This window comes from Aquila chrysaetos, chromosome 2 (assembly GCF_900496995.4).
Source record: "Aquila chrysaetos chrysaetos chromosome 2, bAquChr1.4, whole genome shotgun sequence".
In the NCBI taxonomy this organism is placed as follows: domain Eukaryota; kingdom Metazoa; phylum Chordata; class Aves; order Accipitriformes; family Accipitridae; genus Aquila; species Aquila chrysaetos.
Window position 1 is genome coordinate 3,540,505 of NC_044005.1, and position 22,374 is coordinate 3,562,878.

The window sequence follows — 22,374 nt, forward strand, 5'->3', positions numbered from 1 at the left end:
GAGAATTTGCCTGATTAAAAAAACTTGACATTTAGACTAAATGAGGATGAATAAAAGATGAGGGTGTTCGAATAACAGGTCCCCTCCCCATGGGATCTTCTCGGGAAGGGAACGGTGACAACAGCCAGAGGGACAGACAGAGCCGGTCCCTCGGACGGGTGCTGGGGCTGGGTTCAGATGGGACCTCATGGCAGCAAGAAAATAAAATAAAAATCACTTGGCATCACTCATGCAAACACACCAAATAAGAAGGCAGAGTAAAACCACTTGGGCAGGTGTGGAGAGCACCACTGACATGTAACCTGCTCCGCCTAACGAGCCCCGTAACTCGTGTTTGCCAAGAAGCGCTAACGAAAGGGAGGAAGGAAGAAGAGACCCGAGCCCTCGCTGCCGCAGCTGCGTGCGGGACCCACGGCCCCGGCATCGAGGCCGCAGAGCAATTTTACCATGACCACGATGTCCAAAGAAGCGCAAGGAAGATTAGGGTGCGGGACAGGAGGCGGCCATCCTCCAGCCTCCCGTGCCAGCACTGTCGCCGGCTGCACAGCAGGAAAATTTAAAGTGCAAATCATGAGCAGAGAGACACGACAGCGGGCGCCTGCGCAGGCTCAGAGGGGTCCCGCGATGCCTTCCGAGCGGCAGCACCCAACTCTGTACATGTAGCCCAAGCTGGTGGGGGGATATTTTTCTTCAGGAAAAAAAAACCTTTGGCCCATCCTATAACCAGGAAAAACAGTATCTGTTTGTGGTGCACATTTGACCTTGGATGCTGCATGTCTGTACCCAGAGTACTTAAAGAGTTAGAAAAATGCGACTGTTAAAATTAAGCTGTGCTCAAGTACAAGCCAGGCAAGGCAGCCTGTGGGACAGCAAAGCCACAAACGCTACGATATCTTACAGAGACAGCAATCCTTTGCCACTGCTCCCCAGCAAAGTCCTCGCTCTACATCCCCACCCAATTTAAATGCCAATGTGCGTGCAGGGGAGGACGTGCATCCCCAGGAGATACGGTGTAGGCAATGCCCACATCGCGAAGCACCCCACACCCGTGTGCTCGGTACCTGCACACCTCCAGCATCCATGTGCTGTCGCGGAGGGCCACAATCCTGCCTGGAAAGCCCGTGCCAGGGAGGCTGTGGGCTTCCCACGAGTGCACGGAGCACTTCCAGGGATGCGACAGCCCACGTGGGCAGGCACAAGTCTGCAGTAATAGCCTTTGGTTTTTGCTTAGAGAACATTTCCAGCAAAAGGACTGGCCTGGACAGCCCTGGGGAGGAGAGCACTAACTGCAGCAGTGTTGCACAAAGCACCGTCCACTTCTGGAAAACAGTCTCAGATGCTCAAGCCAACCCAAAAGCTTTACAAATGCAAGGCAGAAAGTATACAGCAGCAAAACAGTGTCGGGGTATTTAAAGTTAATGCTCTGTTGAATATGCTCGACTGAATTTGGGGGATTTTGGAACCGCCAACTTGTGCATCTGCTCACGGGGGTCTCAAACAGCAACTCGAGGGCTGATCCAAACCAGCCCGAACCCAGCCGAGTTTGGGAGGCAACGGCATGCTGCGTGTTCGTGCCCACCCAGAGGTGTGGATCGGGGTCAGGACACGTGTCCCTGCAAACCCCACAGCGAGACCAGGGCTCTGCACAGTGCTGGGGACATGTTAAGTCCCTGGTGAGGAGAATTTTCCCAGAACACATAAATCAGAGGCAAACAAGACTAATATGCCAACGCAGGCATAGCAAGCCCAGCCCGGCTTCCCCACGGTAATCAGGGAACCAACCAAGCTGCCGGCTGCTGAGCAACCCCGGCACCTTTGAGAAATCTTGACACCTGCTTTAAAGCAAGTTTCCTATGAAGCCGTGACTTATTAGCACTAGAAAGAGAGCGTGCATGTGCCAAGCTACCTGCTGCTTCTCGCTATTTGTCCCTGCAATGCAAAGCAGCAGACCGCAGCCCCGGTCTCTCGGGGGCAAACCAGCATCGGTGGCTCCTTCCAGCCCCCTCTCCTTCATCTTCAAGCAGAGTCCTTTTCTCAAAGCCCTGTCCCTGCTTGCAAACACCTACCAGCAGCGGCAGCCAGAAGCTTGCAGAGGGAAATATCAGGTGGGGAAGACATAGGAACAGGTCAATCTTGCGACCAAGTCTCCTGCCTGGCATGCAAAAAGCCACCGCGTATTAAGGGCAGCGGCGTCACAGCGGGCTCAGAGGGAGTATATTTGCAAGAGGTCACCAGCCAAAGCATCGGAGGGAGCTGACGAGTGAAACCCCACGCCGCAGTGTCCTTGCTGCGGGCTCGCTAATGCAATTGCACAGGGGCAAGGTGAAACCTGAACTCCCCGTCCCCGCTTGAGGACGGCCACGAAGGACAGTCCTCGCGCAGGGTCCGGAGGTGCCTGACTTACCCCCCTCCCTGCAAATCATACAACCGCAGTACCCGAGACGCCACTCCGCATTAGCTGCTAATTAACGGGCACTGTTCTCTCGGAGGCCGGAGGAGAAGGGCACTCCTGCACGCATCCTCTCGGTCCCGCAGTCAAGTGCGGGATGGTTCTGGGATGGTTTGGCTCTGCCGCCAGCCGGGGCGGGATTTACACCCCCTCGCCGGACCCCGCAGATAGCACGTACCCGTTAATTCCCAAAGCATCGCGCGGAGCGGGGGATGCAGCGTGTCCAGCCCCGCGCCGGGATGCCAGCTCGGCTCCCGGTCCAACCATCACGGCGCATTCATCCCCAGAGCAGAGCCCCCGGCACAAAAGCAAGCACGTGGCCCCGCCGAGTCGCCCCCTCGGCAGACAAAACCGTCGTGTGTCCCCGTCCCCCCCCCCCCGCCGGTGCCCTCCCATAAAACCCGGTCTCTGGAAGCGCAGACGAACAAAGGCTGCTCCCACCGCCGAGAGGGACCATCTGCAGCAAGGAGCCGGCAGGGCAGGTGCAAGAAGCCTGCGCTCGGGGAGCAACACGTTTGCTGCTGTTCTCCCGACGAGCTCCCTAGGAAACCCGGAGGATTCGATAGCTATTAAATCAGGCTCGCGCTTAGACATGGGCCGTTGGTGCTGCTAACAAGCGCAAATGCTGGGGAGATGGGAGGAAACGCAGGAGACAAAGATTATTCTGACGTTCAAAGTCGCAGGTTGTGAGCGAGAACCGTCCCCAAAGACAAAGAGGGGAAATAAAATAAAAACGATCCTTGGAATGCCTCGTGCCCAGGGACGGCTTGCAGGGATGGAGCTCCTGCCTGGGACAGGGCGAGCGTCACCCAGCGCTCGGAACGCTTTAGCAGGGGCTTTTCGGTGCTGTTGGGCTGAGCGTTTACTGCATTTATCTTTGCTTTCCACCCACAGGGATGAACACTGTTGCTTTAGCCCCAACCAGCTGTGACAACCACATCTTTAGTACTGTTCTTCCTTTCCCTCTCTCCCACCATCCTACAAACGGCAAAGCCGGATAACAGCATCCGAGCGGTGGAAGCTCAAGTCGGCTGAGCAGCACGGAAAGTCTCCGGTGCTCAAGCAAAAGCCACGCTGCAACTCCAAAGGTCAGAAACCTCCGTCTGGATCCGTCCATGCTCCAGCACCACTTGCCGTCAGCAGAAAAGCTACGGCCCCGGGGCAGGCAAGGAAGAGGAGACTTTGTTCATTAAAGGAATTATTTTGTTTTGTGAAAGCTGCCGTTTGATAGGAAATTGGAGTCAGCATGGCTGCTTAGCTCATGTCTATCGAGAGCCCTGGCTGCCCTGCTCTGCGTTTTCTGATTTTAATAAGCAGTGATGGGATTTCAGGGTGATATTGAGGGAAGCATCCAATGCACTGCGAGCACAGCGTGCTGGGAAGGAGGTAGTGCAGGAGCACAAGGACATCCATGCTGAACACAGAGGTCCCCCCAAGGGCGAGCAGCTTCTGCTCAACACCCTGGCATTTAACTCTATAAAGGTACAACCACAACTGAAAAATCACTTTGGAAAGCATGGTGTGCTCACCGGCCACAGCCCCGCAGAAGGAAGGAGCCATTTGTCCCCAAACCCATATCCCAGGTGGGTCTGCGATAACCGCAGCTGCGTGTGGACACCACCACCAGGTAACGTGGACAAAGTGGGCTCGGCCAGCGACTGCTGGCGTTGGACAATATTCTCTGCTTCAGAGAAACATGCCTGACTGCATGCGACCCCACCGGTTTAACTACAGCTTAAGTCAGTGTAAATCACAGGCTCAAGCCCTGGCTTTAGGTCCCCATCGCATCCCAAGCGCCGCAGAGTTTGCGCAAGCACCCGGTGAGCTGGTTTGGGGAGATGACCCAGGCCAGAAGCAGCACTTAACCGGTGCTGGGGGGCACGTGTGCTGTGCGAGCCAGAACACGCTCGGCCGAGCGCCGGCGTGGGTGCAGGGACAGCAGGGACCCGGCACTTGGTCTAGCCTCGGACAAGGGGAAAAAAACACACCCTGCATCAGTGCAATGCCAGCACACGAGGCTAAGCGTAAAGTGGCGGTTTCTGAGAGTTTCAGACTGCCTCCAGTCAGGGAAGACATACCAGCGAGGAGTTTCCTTCCCAGTTATCACTAATCCCCCTCTCGGAAGCCGCCCTGCGCCCACCCTGCTCAACAGAACAACAGACACTGCAAGTCCTGCAGCCCCAGAGCCTCGGGGGTGTTGGATATTCACAAATTACAGACATTCAGCTTCTTCCCATCGCCTTCCCATGTGCACAGGAGCAGTGCCTGGTGCTGCCTTGCTCCCAAGCCCCGGACCCCCCCATCGCCCCAGGCTTACCCTGCCTAGGAGGTTGCCTTGGAGAAGGGTCTGCTGCAGTGCCGGGGCCACCTCCTCCAGGTGCAGCACGTGGCAGAGGTCGGTGAGCTCCTCCTGCCCCAGGGACCCCGTGCCCGTGCTGTCGAAGCTGTCGAAGAGCTCCTTGAGGCGAGCTTCATACTGGTCCTGCTCAGCTTCATCCATCCCATAGCCTGCCACGCTCACCTGCGGGGAGAGACGGGGCCGGTGAGCATCGACCGCAGCACGGCACGCAAAGGCAAAAAAAAAACCAAGGGCTGGTTCAGGGGCAGCCCGCGAGGCCATTTGCCACAGTTTTTGTCCGCATTAAGTGAACCTGGTGCTCTACCACCCCTCCAGCCTCTTCCATCCCACCGGGTGAAGGCAGAAGTCGCACAGCAGAAAAAGCAAGGGGGAAAAAAAAGCCTGCAGAGCCAAACCCTCCGGGTGAGGACAGCCCGGGGTGGCTGGGGCAGCCCCAGGTTGCACGTCCCTACCTGCCACCTCGCACAGGCTCCACGAGCTGCGTATTTGGCTCAGCTGAAGCAGCTGAGGTGCTGCAGGGGAAAACTGTTCCCTTGAGCTCTGCTGGTTCCCAGGTGTTGCAGGTGATGCTTTATCTGCCTTAGCGAGGAGATAAACAACAATCCCGGCAGTAAAAGCTCACCAGCAGCAGGGAGCAAAGCATAGGGCTCTGCCTGCAGAGGGGAGGGCAGGAGATCCCAACCGCTGCCTCCCCCTGCACCCCAAACTCTTCAGGCCAGCCAGCCACCGCGTACACCCCCCTCCACGAACATAAAACACATCACTGCGCCAAATAAGCTGCTTTTTATGCTGGCCCGGGTGCAGGGAGCCCCGACGTGCCGTCAGCCCTGTTGATGCCAGCGTGCAGCATCTCTGCTTTCCTCCACAACCCCGGCACACGGTGCCCTGCGCCTGGGGAGGACACGTCCCCGCTGGGTCACTGCCCCGTCCCATGGCATTCACTGGACCGCTCTCCTTTAGGTACTTCAGCTCAAACCTTGTCTGAAGGCAGAGAAGTGTGTGACAGGGGACACTGCTAGGGTGGCAGCAAACCCAGTCCCGGAGCAGAAATGACCCCAGCATGGAGACAGCTGAAACGTATCTGGTCTCCTGCACCAGCAAACAAAGCCCAGGTGGTTTCTCCACCGCTCACCCAAGGGCTTCATCCTCCCCTCCAAGTCAACGATTTTTCATCTGTCTCATCCCATCACTAACCAGAGCATTGCAGCCCCAGGAACTGTTTTGGGAGGGAAATTTCCTGTCCGAAATGAAGGATTTGGCTGGCATCCATTTATCCAGCCCGGCTGCGGGGCTCCCCGCCGGCTCAGGGCAGAAGCATAACCCACTGCCACGACACAGCCTTGGCACGCACGGCCACCGCGGGGGACATGCCACCACCCCTGGGGGGGGGGCACGACAGGCACCACAGCTGTCATCGCCGGGGCACACCGAGCGGCAGCGAGCACTGCAGGGACCTGGTGGCCCAAGGACGCATCCCCAAGAACGCTCGGCCAGCCTCAAACCATCGCCCACGCGCCAGCCAGGTCTCCGGGTGAATTTTGTTTCGCCCACGCCGCTGCAGGTTTTCTCAGCCAGATTTCCCGAAGCGGGGTCCTATCCGAACCCCCCTCGCTGCCCAGCTCTACTATGGAGCAGTCACCTCCCCTCTTCCCTCTCGGCATCGCAGGGTTCCCGCAGCCTGCGGCACCGGCCGTGCTCACGGACATCCCAGAACAAGCAGAGCTGCCCTGACTGCAGGGTGCAGCCCGATTTCACCCCCCTGCCCGCCACCGCAGCCTCGAGGAACACGCCGATCTTCGAGAGCATCGTGAGCCACCACATGAGCTCGCGCAAGCGTCCCGCGGCAGAGGGGCGATCGGAAAAGCCTGTCCCACCGACGCGGCTGGATAACCGGGGAAATCCCCGGGGCGGACACTGCAGCAGCCGTGTCCTTGATTTTGCTGGTTGCAGGAGCAGATGCCAACGCAGAGCGGCATCGGGCTCCCGCGCCTGCTGAGGGATGCGGGGCTGGTGCCAAGCGGCACGCAAGGTCCACGGCGCCGAAACAGCCCAGCCTGGCTGTCCTTCCTCCCGCGCCGAAGTGGGCGAGGACGGCAGCATCGCCAGACCGCCGGAGCGGACACGATCCCTCCCCATCCCTGTACCTGAGCCTCACACCCTCGGTGTCTCCTGGTTTCCCCCCCCCCCCACTCCCACCCCAGATGCTTCTTGAGCTGCTTTAACAAAGCACCCAAGCGCTGCGGGGAGGAGCGAGGGTGCACACGCGTTTGCATTCAACCCAGGGCGCAGAGGAGGAGTCGGCACCCGAAAACTCAGGTGCCCGCAAGCAGAAGGCAGGCGGCAAACTCGTTTCCATTCTCACGCTGATAACCCCATTTCCCCACCCGCGGTTCAGCACGCGTCGGGATCGATAGTGGAGAGCCCTGCCCGCCCCAAAACTCACAGCCGAGCCTGCAGCAAAGGTGACTCCGAGCCCTGGAGCTTTCCAGGCGTTTTTGAGTCTCTTATCTTCAGGGTCAGCCACCTCCTGCCCCCAGAGACCTCTCCAGCACCCGACTTTAATTCCACACCGCCAGAACCAGTTCCCCCAGTTAGACAGCACGGGGAGCTAAACGCCACCTCCCAACGTGTCCCCGAGCACCCAGGAGCATTGGGGTCACCCCCTCTCGGTACGGTACCACCAGACAGCCCCAAAAACTTACCCCGGATGAGTCTGGATGGGCTGAGGGAGGAGGCACCGGGGAGCCCATAAAACCGGCAAGAAAAATACGATCCCCAAAGGAGAAGAGCATCGGGTCCACGGTCCCTGCCTGGGGCCAGACCTGCCCTACAGCCCAGGTGAGTTTTCGGCAAGGGCAGCCTCGCGCGTCCCCGCGGCAAGGGATGGTCGGAGCTCACTGGGCTCCTCACCAGCTTGGCGTGGCCCAGCCACCCCTGCGCAGCCCGGGGAGGGGGATTTCACGCTTTCCAGCAAAAAAAGCATCAGAAATAAATAAAGAAGGGCAACGCTCTTCGCCTACCTGCGGTCAGTCAACGACGGCGAGCAGCCGGCAGCGAGGCGATCCCGCACGCATCCTGTGCAACCTCCATCTTAGGAAGCCGGCTCCGGCACGCAGCCGGCTGCGCAAGGTGACCCAAGATGCCTACTCCCGGCTGAATTATTCAGCAGCGCTTCAAGAAAGGAGGGGGGGGGGGAAGGAAAAAAAAAAAAAAAAAAAAAGAAAAAAACCCCCAACCCTCCTACCTGATGAGCTCGCGAGGCTGCCTGGCATCACCCAGCAGTCAAAATAATGAGGTCAGCGGCATCAGAGCCGCAGCGTGCGCAGGCACCCGCACGCCGGAGCTGCCGTGCGGGATCGGGGCTGGGAGACTGGCAGCAGAGAAAGGGCTAAGAGGGGAGGGAGTGGGGGAACACAAGAGGCACACAAAGCCCGAATTAAACTCCAGTCTTTCATCTCTGCTCCAGATGGGCCAGCAGCTGAGATGCAGGAGGGCGGCCCAGAGCCGGCAGGATAATAGGGGTGGGCAGGCAGCAGCTGAGCGGGGGCTCCCCGGTCCCCCGCGAGGAGGAGAGGGGCCGTTCCCCGCATAGGGCATCACTTTGTTCAGATTTATAGCTGGCCTTCTGTGTCCTGTTAAGACCCCCAAAACGCCCGGCTTGAGCAGACGGTGCAGAAAGGTGCAGGTTTAGGAGAACTACTTGGATTCATAACCGCATTATTCTTTATTTCTCTTCTCCCTATAAGAAGTCCCGGGAAGCAAAGCACTTGGGGATCATGAGAAGAGGAAGTTTTCACCGGCGTTTCTTTCCTTCCTTTAAATCCAGCCCCTCCTGAGAGCCAGATAACCTTCACAGCGCACAATGTAGAGGCCCGATACGACTAAATTCTCAGCTAAATTTAACTCAAACAATATAGGCTTAAACAGTAATTACCGCTTTGCATATCAAGTGCGCGGAATCAATATCAACCTCCAAGCTTTAGCCTGGAACTAAGGAAGACACAGATTACCTGGTCAATCAACAGCACCGAGTAAAAACTACACTTAGCGCAACGCCTTTTTTTTTTGGTGCAAAACAGTGTTAATGCAAACAGCACGCTTGCTGCTGCGCAGTGGCACAACATGGAGGTTTCAGGGATGCTCTGCCCGGATGCCCCCGTGGGCTGTCTCACCAACCGCCCCTCTCCAGAGCTACGGGATACATCGCCTCCATCCCAAGCAGCCCCCTGCAGAAGGCAGTGGTGACCTCAACAAAGTCATCTCCTTCAAGGGACAGCAAGGAAAATGTTGCTTTTGGCACTACTCTCGATTGCCTCGACTCAAACGAAGGCCTGGCAATTAGCAGCAAGTAAGCACCCAGCGGAGCGGCAGCACGTGGCCACCTCCAAAACACAAGCACCCGCTCCCCGAGACGTAACCGTTCCGTAGCGTCCGCCCCACGCTGAAGAGCAAGGCCACGCGTGGGCAGGTTAAAAGCAACTTGCCCTTCCCTCTGTGCTTGGGACAACCGGGACGATGCGAACAAAGCTGGCAAAAACCACCAGGACCCCAGTTTTTAATGGCAGGGTTTATGACAAGATGCCCAGCAGCCACTGAAACCAGACCCTCGAGCCCTTGCTGGAAAGCCAGAGCTAGGGTTGTCTCATCTAACTCATTATCTCCTTCCCCTAATGAACCAGCTCATCCATCGCAGCTGCGGCTAAGCTGCCATGATTCACTGCATATATCCCCAAACCCCCACGCCACTGCCTGCGTCAGGGCGATTTCTGAGCTCAGCCCACCCTGCAACACCCCGTCCCCTCTTGGGGAGCAGCGGCTCCAAAGAAGGTCACACCAAGAAACCAAAGGAAAGGGGTATAAAAAAAAAAAAAAAAAAAAAAGCCCCAACAGACAATGAAGCACCCAAATATCGGTAAATCACTCGACAGCATGCCAGGTTCTTCAAGGGTCACCACCAAAGTCAGCTTTACAGCTGGCGGTTCCTCCTCCCCATTGAGCACGGTCATAATTTTTGCAGCCCGGCGCTGGCTGCTTTGCACCTCAATGCCACCTCGCACCGTGCTCCCCAAAACACGGCCAAACCCTCCAAAGTTGGCAGAGAAAAGAAATTCTGTTAACCAAGCTCCACTCCAGATTAGCAAAGCAGCGATGGCATATAAAGCGCTATAAATTTATGTAAAGAGCTTCAAAAGAAGCGCAGTGTTTTGAATATTCACGCCACCCCGGTATTTGCATTGTAATAGGGGCCTTTCAATAAGCAGCCTTCCCTTCAATAAGGAAAAACAAAGCGCCCATCTGTTTTGATTTTGCAAATCGGGCTGGAGTTGCACTGCAATAACTCGGGGAGCCCTGGGTGCGATAAAGCCCAAGGTATAGGCACAAAGCTGATTATTTCAGAAGTAAACAAAGCGAACCGGCAATTTATCCAACGACGCCTCGCGCGCCGGCAAATAAGGGATTCGGTAATTCCCGCGGAGCTCAGCCCTGCGCCGGCTCCGATAAACCCGGGCCGTGCTGAATCACGGCGATAACGCCGCGCATCCGTCGCGATGCGGGGACCGCGCGGGGAGCCTCACGCCGTCACCCCCGGTTCGGTGAGCAAAGGAGAACGACGGGCAGGATAAACGCACTCACCCAAACTGACACCCACTCGTCAGTGGGTGACCCTCCCGGGCTGCGGATTTGGGTTTTCCTGGCTCACGGATTTGGGTTTTCCTGGCTCACGGCCTCAGCCCCATCCTTACCCGGATGCGCCAGAGGTGACGGGGCCCACGGTTTGCGACCAGACAGCAGATGCCGTCTGCCGTCCTGGTGACGGCGAAGGCTTCGCCAACGACACAACAACTGCTGTTATTAATTCCTCCAGCCGCAGCCTGCCGCTTTCTCAACTCGGCCCGGGGAGAGCTGGTCCAGAGCCCGCTCCCACCCGCCACGTTTGAGGATGCTTGGAGCATCTCTCCGGGAAGGGGGCTGCGCCGCAGGACGGGGTGCCCTTGGCAGGAGGGCGAGCGGCTCCCTGTGCCCCCCCCCCCCACCACCACCACCGGTGCCATCAGCCTAAAGGCCACTACCGGCGACCGTGGGGGCTTTTGCGTGACACCCCCCGACCCCCTCCGCCCACGCAGGCACCCCTCCGCGCCCACCCCCTGGCTACGGGACCCCGTCCCCAGCATCCCCTTCCTCTCCAGCACCCCCTCCCCTTGTCCCGGTACACCCACCTCGCCCGCCGCTCCCCTTTCCCCGCCGCCCCGGCCCGGCGCCCCGCACACGCGGCTGGCCGCGCCGGGAAGGGGCGGGCTGCGCCCCGGTACCGCCCGCGGAGGAGGGACCGGCGGTGGCCGGGGACGAGTCCCCCCCCCCCTTCCCCTCCCCGCCTCGGGGGTCCGGTAATTCCCCCCCCGCGCCTCCGCGGTGCTCGGCGCTGCACCCCCCGGGTCCCCCCGTTCCCCTCATCCCCGGGCTCACCCGGCGCGGCTAAGCCGGTGACCTCCGGGCGCGGCGGAGCCGAGCGTTGCGGAGCGGAACGGGGCCGGAGGAGGTGCCGCGTTCAAATACGGCGGCGTTTATTGGGCCGAGGCTCTCGGGGGCGGCCCCCGGGGGTACGGGGCGGCCCCGGGGCGGGGGCGACCGGCGGCCTTTGTGCGGCGGGGGCCCCGCTGGCACCGACCGGGACCGCCCCCCCCCCCCCCCCCCCCAGCCCGGTATCAGAAGCGGTCGGGACAGCGAGGGACAGCTGCGGGGGGTCCCCTCCGCTGTCCCGCACCCCAGGGCGGCACCACCGTGGTCCCCGCTGGTCTGCACCCCCGGGGTGGCATCACCTCGGTTGTCGTCATCCTGCACCCCAGGTGACGTCACCCCGGCTCCCCGCTGGCCTGCATCCCAGGTGACGTCACCCCAGCTCCCGCCGGCCTGCACCCCGGGGTGGCATCACCTCGGTTCTTGTCACCCTGCACCCCCAGGTGACGTCACCCCAGCTCCTTGCTGGCCTGCACCCCGGGGTGGCATCACCTTGGTTCTCGTCATCCCACACCCCAGGGTGGCATCACCCCATCTTGCCACTGTGCTGCACCCCAGGGTGGCATCACCTCGGTTCTCGTCATCCTGCACCCCAGGGTGGCATCACCCTGTCTTGCCACTGTGCTGCCCTTGGGGTGGCATCACCCTGGCTCCCCACTGGCCTGAACCCCCAGATGACATCACCCCAGCTCCTTGCTGGCCTGCACCCCAGGTGGCATCACCTCAGTTCTCATCCTCCTGCACCCCAGGGTGGCATCACCTCGGTTCTCGTCATCCTGCACCCCAGGGTGGCATCACCCCATCTTGCCACTGTGCTGCCCTCAGGGTGGCATCACCCCAGCTCCCCACTGTCTTGCACCCCCAGGGTGGCACCACTGTGGTCCCCACTGGCCTGCACGCCAGGGTGGCATCGCCTTGGTTCTCATCATCCTGCACCCCAGGGTGACATCACCTTGGTTCTTGTCATCCCACACCCCAGGGTGCCATCACCCCATCTTGCCACTGTGCTGCACCCCAGGGTGGCATCACCTTGGTTCTCATCATCCTGCACCCCAGGGTGGCATCACCTCGGTTCTCGTCATCCTGCACCCCAGGGTGGCGTCACCTCGGTTCTCGTCATCCTGCACCCCAGGGTGGCATCACCTCGGTTCTCGTCATCCTGCACCCCAGGGTGGTATCACCCCGGCTCCCCGCTGTTCTGCACTCCCAGGTGATATCACCCCCGTTCCCTGCTGGCCTGCACCCCAGGGTGGCATCACCCTGGCTCACCACTGTGCTGCACCCCTGGTGACACGGCCCTGCAGCTCCTCCTTGTCCCAAAAAACCCATGGCACATCACCTGGGCTGCCCCATGCCTGAAGGTCACGGCACCACGTCACCCCATTGTCCCCCGACCCGGGGACATGGCACCCCAGCTCCCCGCCATCCCCGAGCCTGCGGGGTCGGCATCCCCCCCCCCGGGTGTCCTTGCGTCGCCGTGACGGGGGGGCCACGCTGCGCCTCGTGGCAGCCAGCCCTTCCGCTCACCCCAGCACCCGTGGTGGCTCAACACACCGACCCGCCTGTGCCCCCCGCTTGTTTTGGGGGGGGGGGGGCACAACCGGGGATCACCCTCTGCCCCATAAGCCATCCTGTGGTGGTGGTGGGGGGGCTCCGGGGTGCTGACGCACCATCCACGGGCACCAGCAGAACTCAAACCCTTACTTAAACCTCATTAGAGGCTGGAGCCATCGGCCGCCCACGCTCCTGCTCAGCCCAGCAGGCACAGGCTGAGTGGCAGGGAGCCCGCGGTCCCCGTGGCTTGTGGATTCTCTGGTGGCTAATAAGGGGTTCAGCTCGCGCTGCAATCTGCTCTCGCACAATCGCATGGGCTTATTTTGCTGCTTTTTTTCCGAAAGCGCTGGGGACGTTAATAACTTTTAAGTCCTCTTCCCCTTTTTAAGGCGGCCCTGAAATTGGACTGCAGGTTCAAAATATTTATGGGGGAGGAGCAAGGGAAACACAGAAGCCTCGCAGCCAGATGCAAGGACGCACAGCGGGTTGCATAAGCCTTGCTTCGATAGGAAACCAGGCTTAAAACCCCACGAGATCCTACAGCAGAGACACGGGCTGGTTTGCCACGCGGTCCCACCGCCTGCGACAGGGACGCCCCACGTGAGCTAAAAAGCGTAATAAAATATTTAGCCCGCTGCAGCTGCTGGGGCAGCTCTGCTGAACCCGCTTGGCATGTCACTGCCGGCTGCCCCAGCGCCAGCGGCGAGGACGTGGGACGTGGCAGAGCCGAGCGGGTCCCCCGGCATCAAGCAAAGCCCTGCCCAGGGATGGGGCCGTGTCCCCGCAACGATGGAGGCGAGGAAAAGTGACTTTAAAGGGAAGGGGGCCTTGGCGAGAGGCTTTGCTGGACAGATGTTAGCAGCCGCGGCTTTGTGCCGGGGGGGAGGGCTTTTTGTTTTGGTTTTTAACATTTGCCATTTTTCTCTGATGCTTTCTTCTGCTCTGACACTTGCTGAGGGTTTTTCTTTCTTTTCTTTCTCTCTCTCTTTCCGCATTTGCTTTTTCAGCCCCCGTTCAAACACTTTTTCACCGCGTATTATGTCGAAGTTGAAACCATCTGGTGCTTTGTTTTCTTGCGAGCCCGGCGAGTGCCAGGACCTTTATCCCCCTCACCCTCCTCCTCGCCACGACAGCGCCGGTGCCTCGCTAATCCAAGCGACAGCCCCCAAAAACCTCCGCCGTCACCCAACAAAGCGACTTGGCGCGTGTTTGCATGCGTGCAGCCGGCTGGGCGATGGGGACAGGCAGCACGCTCGGTGTCCCCGTGTCCCCAGCCAGCCCACGGGGACACGCAGACCCCCCGGCTCGGTAGCGCCGGGTTGTATCGCCGCAGCACAAATTCCCGACTCATTTTTAGGACCGGTTGTTAGCAACGGCATCCTGATTTTATTTTTTCCCCCCTTTTCCCACAGGAGGAAAGCATTATTTCTAGCAGCCACGGAGCCCTGCCAGACACGGACCCCGACAGCCTATTTTTGGAGTCCCCTTCCAGCAAGCAGCTGGGCCTGCGAGGGCCTTCCGAGCGAGCTCGGCGGAAGGAAACCTCCGCTCGCCCACGCCGTCACGCACGACACGCACCAAAAAAAAAAAAAAAAAAAAACAAAACCAAAAAAAAGGGGCACGTGGGAAAATCCAGGACTGCTGGACACGAGCTGCCTCCAACGGCCGGGACGGACCCAGCGCTGTGGCCGGGCTCGGGAGCCGGCACGGAGCCACCCGAAAAGGGGGTCAGCGGCCGCGGACGCCTGCGCAGGCAGTGGGTGACCCCTCTGTGAGGCCGTGGGCACCCGCTCCCTGCAAAAACACCCTGCCGGCATGGTTCTCGCTGCCCCGTCATGCTTCCCTTCCCATTTTTCCCTGCACAATGGGGTGCTTTGTTCTGCTGGGGCGAGGAAATGTCCGGCCGCGGCCTGGGGAGTTGGGGGAGAGCCGAAAGCTGCTCCTGCCTTCTGGGGGTCTCCTCCGGCTGTGCTGTGCCGGGCGAGACACCCTTCACCCCGGCCTCCCTCCGGACCAGGGAAAAGCAAGGGCCATAAATCAGCAAAAAAAATTAGCAAAAAAAGCTATGAAACCATCAGCAAAAAATAAACAAAGGGGGCATTTTGGAAAAGACGCCGTAGGAAAAGCCAGCCGGAAACCTCCCCATCTCACAGCTGGTGCGGGGAGAAGTTTGGAATGAAATAAGCCCAAACTTTGATTTTTTTTTTATTTTTTTTTTGCATAAAACAATGGCGAGCCGTGCTAAGCCGCAGCGGTGTCTTGCCTCCTCGGTTGCGGCTCGTTGCTGCCATCGCACGTCCAGGCCCCATTGCACAAGTCGCATTTCCACCACTGCTGCTCGGGCCTGATCCTGCACACCCTTTCGGTTGCAGGATTTCCCCTCCAGCCCAGGAGACCCTCATATTTGCTACGTTTGCTGCGCCGGCTCCTTATTCCATGAAGTATCGGCGCGGCTGCTCCATCCCGGTGCGCGCACCGCATTGCCGAAGCATCTGCCGTAGCTCCGTGCCGATCCCCTCGAGCTCTCGCTGCCGAATAAAGCTCTCGCGGGCAGCGAAGCGGAGGCACCGGGGACCATCTCTCCCATCACCTTCATGGCAACGCGCTGCCGTGTGCCCCGGCTGCAGCCCCAGCACCCACTGGGAACGGGGAAAAAAATTGGGGGTGGAAGGAAAAAGCTTTTGGGTGTAAAACCAGCCAGATCTGCCGGTCGCTTCCGCTGTCCTCCTGCCTCGGTGGCACGGCAAGAGCAGCTTGCGGCTGGCTTGTGCCACCTCATTGCAACATCTGCGGACAGGGAACACGCACCCGCTTGCCCACGGCCCCGGCGGCCCCGGTTTGACCGGACCTGTTTGTTTTTGAATTTGCATTCGGGGCCTGGCGCAGACTGCGTCTGCATAAACCACACCGATTCACGCGGCCGAGCACCCCGCCGAGCCCCCCCTGCCAGACACCCACCGCGGGGTGCTAGAGGGGTGCAGGGCCACGTGGCCAGCTCCTGCCTCGTCCCAGCAGCTCGTCCCACCGTCACGTCCCACCTTGCCTGGCCCTAAAATCCCAGGAGCAGCCTGGTTTGTGCTGTGGACTCAGGAAAAGCCGGGCAGGTCTTGCTTCGGAGGGCGGGTGAAATAAAAGCAGCTTGAAACGCCAGCGTGGGCTGGCTGCTCCTCTGCAGAAAAGATTTGCTCCCAAGCCCTCCCGTAGTGTATTTAACGATGCCCGCTCGGTTGCGGGCCCCATCGGCAGGCACGGAGGCGGAGGCGATGGCCCAGCCGTGCGTGCCCCCGTCCAGGCAGAGTTTCACGAGGAATATTGGTGAAACATGGCTGGATCTTTCCTGGTGGAAAGTTTCAGCCTGAAAAGGTTCCAGCTGACTCAGCCTGGCAGAGCTGCAGGCGGGAGGAGCAGATGGGAGGGGAACCAGCAGCAGGTTTCTGCCCTTCCAGCTGAAGCCAAGGGACCCCAGGTTTGGTTTAAAACCTTTTTTTTTTTTTTTTCCCCCCTAATTTTTTTTTTTTTAATTTTTTTTTTTTAAAGCTGGAAGCTTCCCCTGTGCGCTCCTTGCCACGGCAAGGCTGATTTTCCCGGCCTATCCCCATACCGCCGGTTCCCTCTCGGGATCACCGACCTGCGGTCCCACCGGGATCCCCCCCCCCCACGCCCCGAGACCCCGGGGATGGCGCGGCAGCATCACGTGGGCGGCCCCGCCCCGCCCCCGCGGCTCAAAGGGGCGGGGAGAGAGGGCGTGGCTTGGCTCGGAGGGCGTGGCCTGCTGGCAGCGAGGGGGCTGTGGGCTGGAGGAGCGGGGCGGGGCCTGGAGGAGCGGGGCGCCGGGCGGGGCAGGGGGGGGGGCCGCAGGGAGGCGGGAGGATGAGGCGCGGGAGAGAGGCGGAGGGAGGGGAGAGGGGGGGGACGGCGGGGGGACGGTGAGAACGGCCGGGCGGAGGGCAGGACCGGCGCGACCCGGCAGGAGCGGTGAGTACCCGCCGCCGCGGTGCGGGCAGCTTGGGCCGGCCGCGGGGAGGCGCTGCCGGGAGCCCGGCTGAGAGTCGGGACCGGGCAGAGCCGCGCTGCGCTCCCCGGGACCGTGTCGCCGCCGGTCGCCGTGCGGTGTTTCTCCGCCGGGTTTCCGTGCTGTGTCCTCCGGCCGCCTTCCCTGCCGCGCCACCGCTGTTCCCCCCGTGCCGTAGGTCTGTCCCCGTGCCGTGGCCGTGCCCCCGTGTCCCCACGCCGTGGCCTTGTCACCTTGCTGGGGCCGTGACCTCGCGTGTGTGTATGTGTGTCCCCCCCCCCCGGCCATGGCTGTGCCAGCCTGCCGCAGCCGTGATCCTATACCATGGCCTCATGATTCCATGCCGTGACCGTGTGTCCCCGTGTCACCTTGCCGTCCCCATGAAGCCACGCGGTGGCCCGTTGGCCGTGCCAGCTGTCAAAGGTGCCCTTCGGTGGGCACGTCCCCCTGGTCCGGACCCAGCAGTGCTCACCTGCAGCGGGTATTGTGCAAGGGCGGGCGTGAGCGCTCGCCCCTGCGCTTGAATATTAGGTGTAGACCAAGAGCAGCACCTACTAATTAACTGCAGTGACTGTGAGGACATTGCTGGCCCGTTGCTCATGGCGTACAGCGGGACGGCCCGGACCAAAGTGTCAGGCGGTGACTGGGATTTGGGGAGCTCCCCGTTGCTCCAGCATGGCTCATGCCACCCTGCACCCTCCCAGGAGGGATGCCTGTGCCCGGGGGGACCGTGCCACCTTGCCCTGGCACCCTTTTTGCATGCCTTTCTCAGCATCTTGCAGCATTTCCCAGGGCAGGCAGTGGAATAAATCCGCTTCTGCAGGAGCGACGGTGACCCTGGGTGCCTGCTGGCAGGGAACGAGCTGTGCTTGGACGCCTGTCAGAAACCTTTTCCCTAAATCCCCCGGCACCCAGACTAGTTTCGCCATCGCCCAGCACCATCAGCCTGCAGATGCCCTGCCCTTCCTGCCTGCTGGTATCCCGTGGGAGGCTGCAGGGGAGCGGATCGTGGCCTCTCCTGACGCTGTGTCACAGTGGGACTGCTCCGACACCTCGGCTCCATCTCCAAAAGCCAAACACAACCCCGGCGTGGGGAACCAGTTCCCGGTCCCAGGGGGGGCACAAACGGCAGCTTCAGGCCCTTGCGGGAGAAAAGCCGCTGTATCCAACCATCACAACTGGGGTTGGGAATGGGGACCCCGTTCCAATGAGCCCCAAAACCCTTGGGGCGGGAGGTGATGTGCTAACGGGGTGTCTGCCTTGCAGGGGCTGGCTGGCCTGGTGCCCCCGGCTGCGCACCCTCCTCCTGGACCTGCTCCTCATCTACATCTCCGTGCCCTTCCTCGTCCGCCTCTTCCCGCTCATGCTTACCAAATTCGTCTTCCTGAACTTACGTGAGTGCCCCGGGGCTGTCCCAAGCGGGAGAGTCCCCCCCCAGGGATTCAGCAAGCAGGAGGCTGGGAGGGGGTCCCCAAAACATTGGGTGGCACCGGGACAGCACCCGTCTAACCCCCCCTCCCTTGCCATGGGCTTGCAGAGGAGGCATGGAGGGACCTTTCCCGTTGGCGCCTCGTGTTTTGCAAGCTGTAATAACGCGGTGCCGCCGACCCTGTTTACTGCTTGAAGTTGCAACACATCTGGGCACGCACAGCGTCAACGGGGCTAGAAGTCGGGTGGGATCCCTGGGTGGGAAAGCTGGCCATAGCATGGCCCTTGGCTTCCGGACAAATAATTTAAAACCAATAACATGTTGCTTTGGAAAAATGGATAAAAGCAGCTGGGTATGAGGGTTCCTGGGTTGCTCATGTGATGGCTGTGATTTCTCCATCAGTGGCATTCCCCTTCTTTGCGGACCTTCGGCGGCCGGAGCTGCTGCTGAACAATACCATCAGCCTGTACCTCACCACCGAGCCGGGCGTCACAGTCGGCATTTGGTGAGCGGGGCGGCCCCGGCATCCCGGGTGGGCACGGCCGCGTGGCTACGCCAGTGTCCTGACTAAACTGGGTGAAGCCCCCCCAGGCTAACCCCTTTCTGCCCCCCCCCAGGCACACGGTGCCCGGCAGCAGAGGGGCCGAGGCGGTGGGTAAGGACCAGCGCTGGTACGAGGAGGCGCTTGCCGACGCTCACCCCGTGATCATCTACCTGCACGGCAATGGGGGGACCAGGCGAGTACCCCTGAGCGCCGCTGCGGGGCTGGGACCGCGCGCGTGCCTCTCCGGGGGGAGGACGGGGTGCGTCGGCCGCTTTCGCACAGCGTCTCTGCGTGGGGTGAGAACTGGCAAACTCGGTGCAGCAGCCGGCGGTGCCGCAGGGCCGGGGCTGCTGCGGCGGTTTCTGACTCCATAAGTGGAAGAAAGTCCATTTGAGTTAAAGGGAAATGTCAAAACCCACCTGCCCCAGAGCATCCAGCTCTCTCCTGGGAAGAAGTCACCCCGGTCCCTCACCGGGGAGGGTCCCTTGAGGGTCCCTCCCGAAGCTTTAACCTCATTTTCCCCATCAGGGCTGCGAGCCACCGCGTCCAGTTCTTGAAGGTAAGTGGTCCCCTGTGGGGGGACTGGGACCTGCTGGGAGTAAGGCTCACGCTGGCTCCGGGGACCCAAAAGGGACCCTGGGCAGAGCGAGCCCGGCCACACTGGGGGACCTGGGGGTGCATTCCCCCCCCCCTGCCCCGGGACATAACGCGGTGCCGCTCCTCTGACAGATGATGGGGGCTGCTGACTTCCACATCCTGGCTCTCGACTACAGAGGTAAAGTCACCCCCTCCCTCTCATGGAGTGACCCCCTGCCTGGAGCCGGTTCCCCCCCCCACCAGGGTCGTGACACTGAGCCGTGTCCCCCCCCGCAGGCTATGGGGACTCCAGCGGGCACCCCACGGAGAGCGGCTTCACCACGGACGTCCTGGCGCTCTACGACTGGGCCAAAGCGCGGAGCGGGAACAGCAGCATCCTCTTCTGGGGACACTCCTTGGGGACGGGGTGGGTGAGGGGGGGGGCACCCCATGGGTGCCGGCTGATGCCGGACCCCACAGCCGGTCCCCGGGCTGTGACACTGCTGCCAGACCGGTGCCACGCGGGGATGGACCAAGGGCTTGAAGCAGCTCCTTGGTGGAGGCACCTGCAAAGCAAAACCCAGCAGGCAAGGGGGGGGGGGGGGGGTCTGAGGGTGCTGTGCACCCCGCCGGGGCGTCGTGGCTGCTCCCCCTCACTGTCACCTCTCTTCTCGCAGGATTGCCACGAATGCGGCAAGGAAACTTCAGGAAGAGAGAGGTAAGGGTCAGCGTGGCTGGGTTAGCCCCGCGCGGTGTGTCCCCCCCCCCCGGGGGGCTCTGCACATCCCTGGCCGGATTTTGGGGGCCACAGAGGAGCTGGGGAGCCCCGTCACTCTCTGCTCAAGCGTCAGGCTCGGCCCCCACGGTGGGGACAAGTGGCTGTCCCCCTCCTCCTTGGCAGATGCGGGGCACGTCGGCCTCGTGGCCGCTGCCCGCGATGGGAGCGTGGCAGCAGCCCCCGGGGTGGGGACGACCCCCCCCCCGTAGCCATGCCCGCTCTCTCCCCGCTCTGCCCTCAGGCGTCCAGGTTGATGCCGTAGTCCTGGAGTCATCCTATACCAACATCCGTGAGGCGGCCATCCACGTCCCCATCTCCACGGTGAGCCTGGGGACTCTTCCCGGCGGGGTCCCCCGACCCCCCGTGCAGCAATCAAAGCCATGACTTAGCACACCCCCCCCCCCCCCCAACTCTCTCCCTGGCAGCTCTACCGCCAGTTCCCGGGTTTCGAGTACCTCATCCTGGACTCGCTAGCCCGGGCCGACATGTTCTTCCGCAGCGACGAGAAGTGAGTGCCCAGAGGGACGGGGCGCAGCCGTCCCCGCGGGGCTGATGCTGGGACCACCTGGCTGGGGGGGGGGGGGGTGGGGTTGGACATGTCACACCACGCAGTCCCCTGGACTCTCACTTGTGTTTGCCCAGCTTACTCATGTTTTAGAAGCGGCTTTTTATTTGCATAACTTCAGATACCAATATTGCTATCGAGCAAAGTCCACAAGCCAACAGCCTTTTTTTTTTTTAAGCGCTACGCGCTCGAGTCCCACACCCGCCGTGGCAGCGGGGGGGGGGGGGGTCCTTCCCCCTCTGTGTTTGTGGGTGCCTTTGCTAAAAGCCACCTGGTTCACGGGTGTTTTTGAAGCCTGAGCGCCCTGTGTTGTGGTTTTAAGGTTATTAGGGTGCTGCCGTGCCGGGGGCACGCAGCGTGGGCATCACCCTGGGGCAGTTCAGCTGCCCTTAGCCAGCGATGGGCTTGGGATGGCTCTGAAAGGCAATGCCACCGTGGTGGGGGGGGGGGGGTCAGGGTCGCTGGGGGGGTTTTAGCAGCACCCAGGGAGGCTCCCACGGGTCTGTCGGCCGTGGGGTGACTCCTCAGCCCTGTGCTTGCCGCCCGCAGCGTGAAGGTGCTGGCCTGCCCGCTGCTCATCCTGCACGCAGAAGATGATACCGTGCTGCCCCCGCACCTGGGCCGCGAGGTGGGGACCACCATCGCCTCTGCGTGGGTTTTAACCGGGGTGGGCGCTGGTTTAGACTGATTTTTGGGAGGGGGGGGGGCTGGGGTCCCCCGTGCATGCTGCTAACCACGCTCCCACCCCACGGCAGCTCTTCGAGATGGCACGCAGCGCCTACAAGGACAAAACCAAGGTGAAGTTCATTACCTTTCCCGAAAAGCTGGGCCTGGGCCATGACTACATCTCCTTCAACCCAGAGCTGCCCGCCCTGGTGAAGTAAGTGCTGCTTTGCAGAAATTGGGGGGGCGCATAGAATGAGCCTGGGCCTCTTCTGCCAGGGGTGCATCCTCCCCTGCTGCAACCATGCAGCTGCCTTCCCCCTCCTCCTTTCCTTCCCCTCCCTACGATGCTTGCTGGCATCAATTTTTGTGTTCCAGTCACTCCTCGCTGCCCTGAGCCTGTCCTCAGCCCCAGTGTCATGGGGGGGTGGCCCTGGGGACAGCCCCCAGCTCCTTTTTGCCCTGGGTGCAGAGATGTAGCTTTTGCTCTAAGCCCAGCTCAGACCCGCATCCAGGGATCAGAAATCAGGCTCTCAAGCAGCACCGGACGGTCAGCGATACATCGTAAGGTTTATTGCGTCTTGTTGCAGAGACTTCTTGAACATTAAGTGATGCCAGCCGCTGCGTGCAGCAACCACAAGCACTCCCTCAAACCCACACCAGGAACCCCTCGTTGCACTGAACTTACTGCTGTACGTAATAAAAACTACTGAGAAACTTTAAAATTCGCCCACTGCCTTGAGGACGCCGGGTGTTACTCAGGGGATGGAGATAGTGCCGTGATCTGGGTGCTGCGCCTGGGACAGGACCACGCGAGCATCATACGGGGCAGTGGTAGAGGTACAGGGACCTGACCGCAAACACCCCTTAACCCCCCTGGCACTGATGCCTTTAGGACTGGCAAGAGCTGCACCCCAAGTCCTGCTTCA

At 61.0% G+C, this 22,374-nt stretch overlaps 2 protein-coding genes across 7 annotated transcripts in view; one reads left to right on the forward strand and one right to left on the reverse strand.

Moving 5' to 3' along the window:
• The window catches only part of NIN (ninein), a 65,026-nt gene extending 53,678 nt beyond the window's left edge, over positions 1 to 11,348 (reverse strand). For 2 of the 6 annotated variants that reach the window (XM_030002388.2, XM_041122063.1), the window contains exons 1-2: positions 7,829 to 7,980; positions 4,767 to 4,970 (exon numbers count right to left, since the gene is read on the reverse strand). In XM_030002388.2, coding sequence (XP_029858248.1) covers positions 4,767 to 4,949 — 183 coding nt within the window. In that variant the 5' untranslated portion in view covers positions 4,950 to 4,970; positions 7,829 to 7,980. Of the gene's footprint in view, positions 1 to 4,766; positions 4,971 to 7,828; positions 7,981 to 8,052; positions 8,437 to 11,026; positions 11,119 to 11,273 lie in introns of those variants that run through there. The other 4 variants (XM_030002405.2, XM_030002396.2, XM_030002413.2 and 1 more) reach the window with 4 other exon arrangements.
• On the forward strand, positions 10,358 to 22,170 carry ABHD12B (abhydrolase domain containing 12B). Its single transcript, XM_030034733.2, has 14 exons — positions 10,358 to 10,402; positions 16,765 to 16,853; positions 18,157 to 18,284; positions 18,722 to 18,824; positions 18,937 to 19,056; positions 19,392 to 19,422; positions 19,593 to 19,638; positions 19,737 to 19,866; positions 20,117 to 20,157; positions 20,459 to 20,538; positions 20,643 to 20,725; positions 21,332 to 21,410; positions 21,538 to 21,662; positions 22,036 to 22,170. The coding sequence occupies exons 1-14, from the start codon at positions 10,358 to 10,360 to the stop codon at positions 22,055 to 22,057; spliced, it is 1,122 nt and encodes a 373-aa protein (XP_029890593.1). The 3' UTR covers positions 22,058 to 22,170.
• The last annotated feature ends 204 nt before the right edge of the window (positions 22,171 to 22,374 follow it).